Source organism: Scatophagus argus, chromosome 4 (assembly GCF_020382885.2).
Source record: "Scatophagus argus isolate fScaArg1 chromosome 4, fScaArg1.pri, whole genome shotgun sequence".
Taxonomy (NCBI): domain Eukaryota; kingdom Metazoa; phylum Chordata; class Actinopteri; family Scatophagidae; genus Scatophagus; species Scatophagus argus.
The window spans coordinates 23,404,315-23,416,411 of NC_058496.1; the positions used below are offsets into that span (position 1 = coordinate 23,404,315).

General features: G+C 40.6%; 1 protein-coding gene across 1 annotated transcript in view; it reads left to right on the forward strand.

The window, feature by feature from the left end:
- Positions 1 to 12,097, forward strand: part of fras1 (Fraser extracellular matrix complex subunit 1) — a gene marked incomplete at its 5' end in the record, with an annotated part of 148,067 nt that overhangs the window by 106,623 nt on the left and 29,347 nt on the right. Inside the window, 6 exons of the mRNA XM_046386137.1 lie at positions 1,465 to 1,627; positions 2,875 to 3,007; positions 6,088 to 6,290; positions 7,514 to 7,670; positions 11,021 to 11,284; positions 11,484 to 11,672. Of these exons, the coding sequence (XP_046242093.1) occupies positions 1,465 to 1,627; positions 2,875 to 3,007; positions 6,088 to 6,290; positions 7,514 to 7,670; positions 11,021 to 11,284; positions 11,484 to 11,672 (1,109 nt within the window). The remainder of the gene's footprint in view (positions 1 to 1,464; positions 1,628 to 2,874; positions 3,008 to 6,087; positions 6,291 to 7,513; positions 7,671 to 11,020; positions 11,285 to 11,483; positions 11,673 to 12,097) is intronic.

Genomic DNA, 12,097 nt, shown 5'->3' on the forward strand with positions numbered 1-12,097 from the left:
AATGTCATCCTTTTTTATCAAATAACTGCATAGAGAAATCATTTAAATGTGATTTCAAAGTATTTTATTTCAAGGCTTCAAAGGCCAGAATTTCTAAAACTAGCAATGAAAAGTGCCCACAAGAATGTTCTCCGTTTCAGTACAGGGTTTCAGTTTCCCACGATAGTTTAAATGCTACCTCAGAGGCTTATAAAAACAGAATATGCAGCAAAACCTGCAGCTATTAACCAAAAATGACTTTCAAAAACCCTAAGTCATTTCCAGAAGCCATCATTGTATAAGCAATAAAGGTTCATGAGTGTCTGTGGGAGAGAAGAGAGCGAATTAGTAGCGAATAAGAGTTCTGTTTCTGTTAACAGCTCCCTCATGATGGCAACTTTTTCAGGAGCTATGAGATTTTGTTTTCACCCTGACCTGCAGACTTACTGAGTTTGTTTTTGTTTGTCTGTTTTAAAAGAGATTCAGAAGTGTTTTATGATTTTATCCATCCAGAGAGGGTTGTAGAATCCTTCAACAGAAGTTAAAACCACTTAGATTGAAGTCAAGAGGTTTTTGCACAACAAGAGCCTTATGGTTTTGGTTAGCCTGGGCACAGAGAGGATTTGTGAGCTTTGAATGAAGAGGCTCTTCTCAAAGAAAAGTGTTGATTGGTGGTGTTCAATCCACTCTGTACGAGATTAAAGCGATTGGAGGGTCCGTCATGCTGCCATCGAAGTCATGATCAGTTCCTCTGATTGCAGCAGACTGAGTTGATGAGGACACAATATCTTCCTGTCAACATTACCGCAGAAGACGAAGCGTGAATAGCTTACAGAAACATCAGGTTTTCCTTCAATCTAACATTTCTTCTCAAGAGACCAGAGCTCTGCAAACATTAATGTTACCAAAACTCAGTAAGAAAACAAATGAATCAGCAGGGAATAATTTAGTTGCCTTTTCCCCCATTATGTTCAATGAATCAGCCTGTTGGCACAAGCGATGCCAATTAGCATCATTCTGATATTACCTGCCAGAGGTTCTGAGGCCCCCAGTGAGAGGCACTAAGATGAAATATAAATATTCAGGTACTAACTGCTTCATTTCCATAATGCAGGCCCCGATTAGCTTTAGCATAGCACGGTCTCTGAGGGCATTCTTCAAATCGCCTGTATTAGTTTTGTCTCTGGCGTTGGCTCATGCAAACAAGAGCCGAGAATTGTTATATGAGAATTAAATGGGATTAGAGCAGATCATACTGGTATAAATTTCAATTTTATTAGTGCTTTGCAGAGATTAGCAGCTGTATCGTTATGGGAGGGCAAAGCTTTACCATGTCTGCAATCAGTCAGAACTCTACACATAAACACATATTTATGTATTCATTAGAAGAGAATTATATGGGACAAAATAATTGTGAAACTGCACGTAATAAATCTGACAATTGTCTTTTGAGACACTAAATCTACCCAATATGTCCATCCACAGGTACATCACTTCCTTAGAGATTGGCAGCCAGCCAGTCACCGACATCTTCCACTTTGTCGTTTATGACGGAGACAACAATCGCCTTGATAACCAAATGTGCACCATCACCATCACCAACTCGCTCAGACAGCCGCCGGTGGTCACAGTCCATAGTGGAATCAAGGTAGTCACTCACAGTATACATGAAAAATACTCAGTGATGTTGTGTTGTACGTTTACCAGAAACACACACGAGCACACAAACCAACACAGACAGGCTGAGCTCTGAAATTTTCCTGCACATTGTTATTTCCGTCCCATTACCCTGCCCGCTCATACAACACTGAAATCCTAAAATACTCTTTTGAGTTGTTGAAAGCAGCTGCTGTATTTAGAAACAGTCATTAACGAGACAAATGAAGCAGAGGAAAACGTGGCACACTGTCACATGTTGTCCCTCAAATAGCAGGGGACAAACCCTGTTAGTAAATACCTGTGCTCTTCTCTTGAGACACTTTCTCTTCTCAGTTGATCTCAAAGAGACTGTGCACTGTTATAGTAGTGAACACAGCAAAGTGTCCTGTTTGTTTCAGATGGATTGTTTGTTTGATACATAATCACTCAACAGCCTTGGGACTTGTCTTTCCCTCTTATCAAATATCCAGTGGATGATTCAGTTAACTGCTCTGTGCAACTTATCTGTCCCTATCTGTTCTTTTCCTTTGGCGGTTGAAAATGTGAAATATGTCTTGGCATAGAAGGCATAGCAATCTGACTTCTCTCACTCTGAGAAGTAGGTTAACTCTAGCTGTGTTGGACAGCTGGTGGAGGAGGGGAAATGTGATCTAATAAAGAATACACAAGTCGTCACTGTCACAGTTCTCCTTAGGGATGAATCCTGTGTTAGCACTGCAAACCCGCCCCTCACGAAAGATACGAAGTGAAATCCCGAAGGGCTCTACTTTAAAATACAGAACAATAAAGGTGGAAGCAACTCCAAGAGCTCAAGCCTCAGGCAGCACTTAATTAACAACGTTCTTGGCCCTACAAACTTCCCCCTCTCAAATTAATTATGTTCTGTCATTTCTTTGTGGTTAAAAAGTCCAGATCAGAGTTCTCACATAAATCTTAAATGATAAATAAATGAACTATAAAATGATAATAATAAATATAAATAAATGAACTATTTGATACAGGCTATAAAATGTTGAAGTAAAATAACCTGAAGTTTTCCCTGCGCAGAGAAAAACAGAATCAGGATCAAATAAGTTTGTTGAAACGGTTAAGAAATGCTGCCGTTACCAAATTCTGATTCTAAATATTTAGAACTTCTGTTTGCTTCTATTGTAGTAACCCAAACCCAATACCTGTGGGTCCACTGACCAAAAACAACGGGATTAAAAGGACTTAATTTCATATTGTGTTGTTTAGGTCCAAGAAGGCGGCCGAGTGCAGCTCTCTACCAATCACATCATAGTGTCAGACCTGGACACTCCGAGGAAGGACCTGCTGGTTTGGCTCCTTACTCCTCCAAAGTATGGCTTCATCGAAAACACCAACATGGGTGAGATCTCCTGTGTGTGTGTGTGTGTGTGTGTGTGTGTGTGTGTGTTTTATTAGCATTGTGAAGTTTATAGCCGTAGACTTTCAGAGTGTGAACTTTGTTGCAGACAGGTGGCTTAGATTAGGACAGTCTGTCCATCTACATGAGGGCTACAAATCAGAACAAGCGAAACAGACCGTACATGCACGTGTGACACAGTTGTACTTCTGTATGTATGTGCAAGGCTACACCTGCATTAGTCTGAATAATTTCACCATTTCTATTTATGTCACGCTCATATGCACACAATGCCGCTTGAATTCTCTGTGGTGCCGCTGCCATCTGTCTCAGCTTGATTATGTTGTGGATTAGCAATACCAGATAGCCTGCTACAGATGGGGCCATGTTTGAAGTCCCAATTTTGACTGCATGCTTGCTCAACCGCCGCTGTACTTTCTTCTGATCCTGAGAGAAACTGTTTGGAAAAATTAAAAAGATGAGATGAGCTGAAAAGGAACTGGTCCCAACAGGGAAAATGTCATTATTACAAGAGCATAATGGAAGTCAGAAATTCAAATACAACACGTACACCTAGACAGAAAGAAAGAACATGAGATATGTCTTGAGTAAAGGTCAGGTTATGAAAGTATGACTAATTTGTTTTAGTGCTCTTTTGACAAATTAAACAGCAAAACAACATGAAACGTTTACAACCTCCCCCAGATTAACAACTTAAGGTTCAGTCGATAGCTTTTCTCCCAGGCGTTCAAAACATCTCAGATACTTTGTCATCACATAATCTTTGCACCATTGCAGGTAAGGGAGCCTGACTGATATTATCATCAGATCATGACAGAGCCGGTGAATTTTGAGACAAATTAGCTAATTAAGGCTGAGAGATGTAGCTGAATGCTCTGGAAGAAACCAGAGACATTCACCACCGCCATTTAGTGTCAAGTTGCTTTGAGATTTATTTAATTTATTTTTTTTTTGTCAGTCTGCACTTGACTTAACTTGTTATCCTTATGTTTGCAGCACAATTAAATCACGTTAAAACTAGTGAATTGTTTAACTGGCTCTTACAGTGGCAGTTACAGCAGCAGATTAACATGCAGAGTTGATGTGCAAAGCAGCATTTTTTTAATAATAGATGTAAAAACATAGTAATGCAAATGAGGCGCTGCAATATTACATGCGAAATAGAGTTATGTGCAGATGCAATGAAGGATACATGGAGTTGGGTTTTTATATTGTCTGCTGCTGTAGATAAGCACCTGGGACCGTTCTTGTCTCCTCATGTCCCGGCTGACTGTCCTTTATGGCTGCTGGAGCAGAGGGACAGTCTTTGGTATTCAGCAGAGTCAGTCGGCAGTGTGAGGTGACTGAATTGCTGCTGTCACCGGGGCACAGGGGAGGCCAGCCGGTGTCACTGTCAGCGTGGTGCCTTTGCACTGATTTAGTGTGGATGTGCAAATACATGGGAACACAAAGGCATTCGTTCACTTGTTAATGTTCTGCATTTGCATGACTACATTAGAGTTATTCAGCATAAAGAAAATACACAATAGAATACACACTTACATATATATGTCGTATTTATATGCAAAACAGCTTCTACCAAAAAAATTTGCATTCACATTTGTGCTGTTAGCGCAGTAACAGGCACACGTGCAGGGATGTTCTCTAATATTACATTTCATTTTAATAGTCGACAAATAAGAATGAACTTCTGGCTCTAAAAACAGCCATATTTGTCAGTATGTTGTTTGTTTCATGCAGAACGGCCTGAGGAGCAGCCAGTGGGGCCTTAAAGTTTTTATTGAATGATGCACCAATGATTCATTTCTTTTATTCATTCAACACAATTTTTCACTTTTTGCATAAAGGTACTCTTATATAACTTGTACATACATTCATACAGACTTCACTGTAGATCTTTTTTTTTGTTCTATTTAGTTACTTTGTCTGTTGGAGACCAAAATTAAATTCTTTGACGAAATTAGATTTTTAGGAAGCATCCAGAGACCTAAAATATATTCAGTACAAAGATTGTCAGTGAAGTATTTCTTCAAAGCCACCAAAGTTAAATTTTAAAGTCTCAGAAATATTTAAAGGTGTGAAAAAAAGTTATTACATAGATTTTTCATTGTGAAATGACAGAATCCTTGGATTAATATTACAGTATGCTTCCTATCTGCGTAACTCAACACATCTGTGCTTCGTATCCCTGAAAAAGTAATTTCCTTCCTTTCCGTACGGACTCACAACTTTCATAAGTCTTACTCAGTCAGAGATAGCCTAAGATGTCAGCATTGTTATTTTTTTCTATTTTAATACTAAAATCAGCAGATATCATATTTGAGAACAGAAGAAGAAATGACTCACCCAAAATTTTCCCTGCAATTCTGTGGTGGCTGCAGGTGATTTCCTCTCCTGATTACGATTCTGTGAGGTTTCCCGCTCAGATAAGAGACTCCCGTCCCTCACCGTATAACAGCCAGATGATGGAGATGTGATGTGATTTACTGCTGTGCCTGAAAACACACGCGGACACACACACACACACGCACACACAAATACACACATCAGTTATTCCCTGCGGAGCTCTGACTCAGCTCACCGTGGAGTCATCCATCTTTAACAAAGACACTCACACTTTGTCTCAGGCTACAGAGATTTCAAGGTTGATTTTGCGCATTCACCCAACTCTCCTTCGAAGACATGAATGTCACCATTGTATGGAACTGCAAAGGTGCATCTATCTTGCATCCAGACTGCCAGACAATTCTCACTAAAGTGAAATAAAAAGGCTGTTGGGGAAAAAAGACACGTTTTGTTGTCATTCTAGCTGTCAGATATTGTAAGTGACGGCCTGGAAACTGGTTGGTCAGGAGGAGCTTTGTGTTGTAGTTTGGTAAATGTTGCAGTGTACTGAAATGTGAGACCACAGCTGGAGATAAAAATGAATGGAAGTTTCACACTAAAGTTAACAGAACTAAAGTACTAAAGAGATCATGCACTGAAGAACAGTTAAGAAAACAATAGCTTCTTACTTTATCTCAGATTTCTATTAACTGTCTCTCCATCCTCCTTTTGTCCAGGAGGCTCACTTGGAGGCTCGCAGGTTGTCACCCCCGATGTGCCTTTCTCTGTGGAGGACCTGACATCAGACCACATCTTCTACGTCCAGGACAGCCAGCGCAAAGCTCAGCAGGCTCAGCAGGCCAGACAGGACGTCTTCAGCTTCTATATCAGCGATGGACACAGCCAGACAGAGGCTTTCAATGTGGAAATTGACATCCAGGTACATGGTGTCTGTGTATTTGTTTTTGGAGGCACATCTAAAACACCAGAGCATGAGGTGGTGTTGCAAACTTGTTGCTATAATTAACGCTTGCTTTAATGTTGTAGATATTTAGATTTGCTTTTCATGGTAGTTTTTTCATACAATCCTGCAGCATATATTTTGATGCCACTTGGTTATAAGTAGGACTTGCAGAAGTACCATGAAATCAAGCTTTTAATTTTGCATCTGCCTCACCTGTCACTAGTCATAGAAACACATTTTCTGCGCACATTCATGCTTTGGAGACTCCATGACATTTCTTCCAGCACTTCCCTCAATCCCATTTATCACAATGATCCTTCACCTGTTAACATAAAAGATTCTGTCACGGATACTCTGGAATCCCAGGATCTTCATAATAAAAGTAACAGCTAAAATGAGAGATTACATGGGGGTCTGCTTTCTTATTGTTTTACTAACTGAAAGTTAGGAAAGCAAACAATAGACCCTTAAATATTTGAAGTTTGCTAATTCAGTTGACTGTATACTGATATTAACTATCTCAGCTGATAATTGATCTGATCTTCAAAAGAACTCATTTAGGGTTCTGGATTAGGTTAAAATTAAGCTTAAATTTAAATTGGTTATCTTTTTTTTTACTTATTATCTGGTCAATGTTTCACCCTGAGGACCAAAATACGCTGACTCTTACAGCTGCGCTGTGTCACCAGTAAAAGTTTGAGCTGTTAAAGCCCAACTTTACGCTCCATCAGTCATTTTAGAAAGAGGCCTTTGCACACAGCAGCTCTTTAACCGCCATCCTTGATCTGCACGACTTCATCTCAGAGAAATAAAAACAGCTCTGTCGTTCAGCCTAAACAAACTCAGTGTCCATATCGATCACTTAAGTCCGTTTTAAGTCTGGAGTGGAACTGATGAGGCTGTCAGTGTGTGCGTGCCTGTTGTATGCATACAATAAGTCTGTAAGTGCATGTCTGTTAGAGGAAATGGGTGTCTGTGTGTGTGTGTAGCAATGATACTTTAGAGTGTGTGTTAGAAAAAAAGAATGAGAGGATAGAAAGTGATTTCATTTAGACACTTCGATGCAGGAAGTCATTCCTCTTCTCCGCACTGCAGTATTTGAAGAACCTTATACAGAAGTGCCAGATCTGTTGGTGAACAACAGTGTCAGATTACTAATGCAGTTCACTTCTGAAGTGGCTTATTTTTACCTCTCTCAGCAGAGCAAAGAGGACAGAGAGCCCGTGGTGTCGGTCAGCAGCATCCACGTGGAGGAAAACTCTGGAGTCGTCATCACTAACTCGTCTCTCAGCGTCCTCGACCAGGACACACCAGAGAACGAGATCCTCTTCACCATCATCAGGAAGCCTTCCTATGGTGAGCACTAAAAACAGCACACACACACACACTCCTGTATTGTAATCAGGTCTTCTGAGACTGAGAGGAGTTTTGATCATTTAGTCTAGTGTCAGTAATATGAACAGGCTTGATGACAAAATTAGGAACACCTCTTCGTATAATACAGTTCAAAAGCACTATAGCTTTCAAAATGACCATAAAAACTGAATCACAAACAGTTAGAGACTACAAAACTGCTGGGAGCTGAACACACAGAGACTTTCATAAACGGCTTTCTCCCTGGGCTTGTCTACAAACATGAGGACAGCTACTCTAATGTTGTACTGAACCATGTTGCTGTTGCATCAAGGTCTGCCACTGAAGAAGCAGCATGGAAGAAAAACATTCACGAAACATCTTAGCAGACAGGCAGATGCATAACAACCTAAGAAATGCATTTTCAAAAGCTCTCGAATTGTAATGTTTTCATAAGTTGCATTCATTTGGGTTTACATATTTTATTATTATTATTACTGACATAATACTCAAGGACTGCTAGTGGTTGTGATTCACAATTTTCGAAAAACTTTTTTTATACCACTGGTGACTGCTGATGCACCACACCTCTTAACTGGCCAGTAGGTGCCACAAGTGATCGACATCTTCTTCACCCACATGCCCCCGGACACATGTGGAGAAGGTCAGCCTTCTACTGAGTCCACATCTTCTCCTTAGAGTATGTGGTTTACTTGAAACCAGCCATTAAGCAGCCATTATGGCCTCACAACTACTGCTGATAAAATGTAGATGTCAGCTGCTGACATCCATGCAAATGCAGGATACACTGCAACTAAACACTGAAAAAAAATACAGAGTCTATGTATTAGCATACATACACGCATACCTGCTCCTTCACACAACACACACGCTATCAGAGAGTTCTTCTACACACACACACTTCACATACTAATAACAGCCAAGTAGAGAGATATACTGACCCAGTTTGTTGATAGTAAATTGCTCTGAATGGGACAGAGATAAACACCCTTACGCACACACACGCACATACACACTCGTAAGCACATAACTCTCACTTCCGACACCCAAACGGTTTAAAAGAAGACAAACACACCGGTCGTCCGCTGCGGTGCCGCACTCTGACTGCAGCCATTCCTCACACACTCGCTTCACACAACACACCGACACACACTCATATCAACTGACCTCCAAACACTCTGTTTTCGTGACGTCCCCTCACCATCCCAAATTGAGTTTTCTCTCCTGCCTGTCAAATCTTGGTAGACTAAAAGAAATTGCTTCACAAAAAATATCATTTTCACTGGACAAAAACATATTTCTTACGCAGCAATATATCATCCTACCCAATTTCAATTTCATTTTTGCTTGAAACTTGAAAGTTTAAGTGGTTTCAGTTTTCTTCTATCGAGCATCCAGTCAGGACTCAGATTAATACAAAGTCAGAATTTAAGTTTGATATAACAGACAGAGTGTACTGCCAAAGGCAAAAGGCTGCTTGGATGCTAAAAAAAACAACTTTCATGTGTGATCACTTCAATACTTTTATTAAGCTAAGGCTTAAGAAGAAAATATTTCATTATGACTGAACATTTTCTCCTCCTTTCTGAGGTTAGCTGATGTGTTCCATCTTTGTCCTGTGGAATCAGTTTTTCACCAGTAGGAGGACTGGGATCCAGTTTCAGATGTTTGACCACAAACCAAATGATTGTCTGTCAAATAAAATCCCTGCTTTTTCTTTCAGACCCATCCAGTCTGCAATAATGCAACGTCGTGTTTGAGCATTATTTCATTTTTTCATTGCTGTGTGAAATTACAGAATTTTTTGGTCTTGATGGCACAGCGCTCAAAAAGTCGGTTCAGCAGATGACCCTTGTGGATTATTTTACCCACAAACATCCACTGGAAACTTGCTGGCTGTTATTTTCAACCCCTCCACCTCTAATCTGTCCACCACCCTGCCAGGCACCTGCCAGGGGCCGTTCCTCATAACAACCCCCCTGCCCTCCCCAGTAAAAGCACCATAAAGCAGCCGGTGAAACCGAGTGCACCAACATCATAAAACCAGCAGCGTGTAAGGCTGATCTGGGACAGAGAGCAGGAGAGGAATGATTTCGTACAGGGCGATGAGTCCCAGACAGCTCGTCTTTTTAACAGGCTGCCTCCCCACTGTCTTCACATACAAACACACACACACACACATTTATCAGAGAGCAAGAAAGGCTTGTAACATAAAAAAGATGTCAGGATGCTGCAACACTCCAGCACACACAGATAAAGATAGAAAGTTGCCTCATGCTATCAAGCAATCATCAACCATTAGATACCATAAATGAATACATAGAAGCAGCTACAAGAACAGGCCGCTGTACAGTCTACTCTGTTTACAATGTATTTTACAACAACAAAAGGAAATGCGTTCAGCGAACATGCCATGCGAACAGTCAACAGCAACAGTCTTTAGTTGTAATTTTGCCAATTTTACATTTTTTTTTACTTAGACTTTTTTTTTTTTTTGCTTGTGGCTGTGCTACTTTGCTATAAATACCTTGGATTGTATGTAAGTATGGACAACATGAGAGCTCTCCAGAAATGAACTCCTGGTGGCAGCTCATAAACCCCTCCCCCTCCATGTTAGCAGAGGAGTCTTTGACAAAAATTAAAACTCAAAGTACATGTCAAATACATTTTTTCCCAAATTTTTTACAAAAGACATTACAGTGGTGTGTGTTTAAATTTAAGGGTTCATCTTTCTGATAAGTTTGGTTTTAATTACCTACACCATTATCATTATCAATTATTGCATCATAATTTACAGCTATGCTCTGCTTGGGATTGGGTCAGACAGGTGTATGGGCGGGAACATGATCCCGTGGTTCAGTTGCCCGATCGTTACTGTACAGGCTCTGGCTCCAAATGATGTAACCAGCACATGATGGCAGCGCTTGTATGCGGGATATTTTAGCATCACTTTTGCACTATGGGAGGAAGTGGAGAGGTGTCATTCATTGTTATAATTGTCAATGACTACTACCAAAACTGGCAATATATTCTTATCTCTGAGTCTGTGTGTGTGTGTGTGTGTGTGTGTGTGTGTGTGTCCTCTCATTATGCTACAAGATTTAGGCTCAAATCCCATTTAAACCTGGGCTTTGATTTAAGGAGCATTGTAATTTAGTGGAATCTAAAATGTTTCATTAGTTTCTACAAAGACCGTCTGTGTCTTTGATGTACTGCATGAAAAACTCAAACGTCCTCCATTTGACTGGTGCCTATTTCATCTACAATTACCATCTGCACACCTTACACATACTTACTTCCAAATCAGGTTCATTAATCTCCCATTCCCTCAGGCAAACTCCGCAGACGGCAGTTCTACTCCCAGCCACTGGAGAACGGCCGTGTCCTCACGCAGGGCTCTACCTTCACTTACCAGGACATCCTGGACCAGTTGCTGGTGTACACCCCTGAAACGGTCAGTGGGGGTTCAGATGAAATGGGTTTCACCCTCACTGATGGCATCCACACACACACGGGCCGCCTGGAGTTCACCATGGATGTCAGGAGGAGCGAAGGACCTCGAATGACTGTCAACAGAGGCCTGCAGCTCCCAGGAGGTGAGCTGGGGACGAGAGCTGGATCTATCATTTATACAAGCTCTGTCATGTCAATACAAGGTCTCGGCTGATTCTTAGATAGCATGAGAAAAGCCTTAAAGTAAGTAAGGCCTTGAAAATGTAGTACTTTTCAAGTGAGTGTTAATGTTGTGCTGCATTTACTTTTACACTAGACATTCAGTGCTCTGAATTATTTCAGGAACTTCATCCAAGATCACAGAGCAGAATCTGAAAGGTACAGACATTGACTCAGACAGCCTGAAGCTCAGGTATGTGCTGACCAAAGACCCTCCGGCCGGCAAACTCCAGCTCAGCAAGAGTGGGCGTGTGGAGAAGATTTCTGTTAAAGGTCCTGTACAGAGCTTCACTCAGGACGACGTCAACAAAGGTACTGGCTTGTGTTTTTGCAGTCTTCTTTCCATATGTTGTCCTCTGTACTCCTTTTCTCAAGTGAATTCCACACTCTTCTCTATTCCATTTGTCCAGATGTGAATACTATAGTTTTTATTTTTGTGCTGTATCAACTAGAAAAATAGTTGGGAACAGCTTTGTTGTTTGTCGGAGGACAGAGAGTCAGTTGAGAAACAAGCGCTGTTTTTTTGTAAAAGGAAGCCATTTTAAATTCTTCATGTATAAGAATAAGCATGGTGTGCATGGTGGTTTTTTAACACTAGTAATTTAACTGCAATATCTGGGGTTTGAATTTGAATATTTTGTTTTGTTTTGTTTTGTTTTGTTTTAGTTTTTTTTTTTTTAAATGAATGAATGTATTCACTCTTTGCCACCAGTAATCTCTCTAAAAGATTTTGTTTG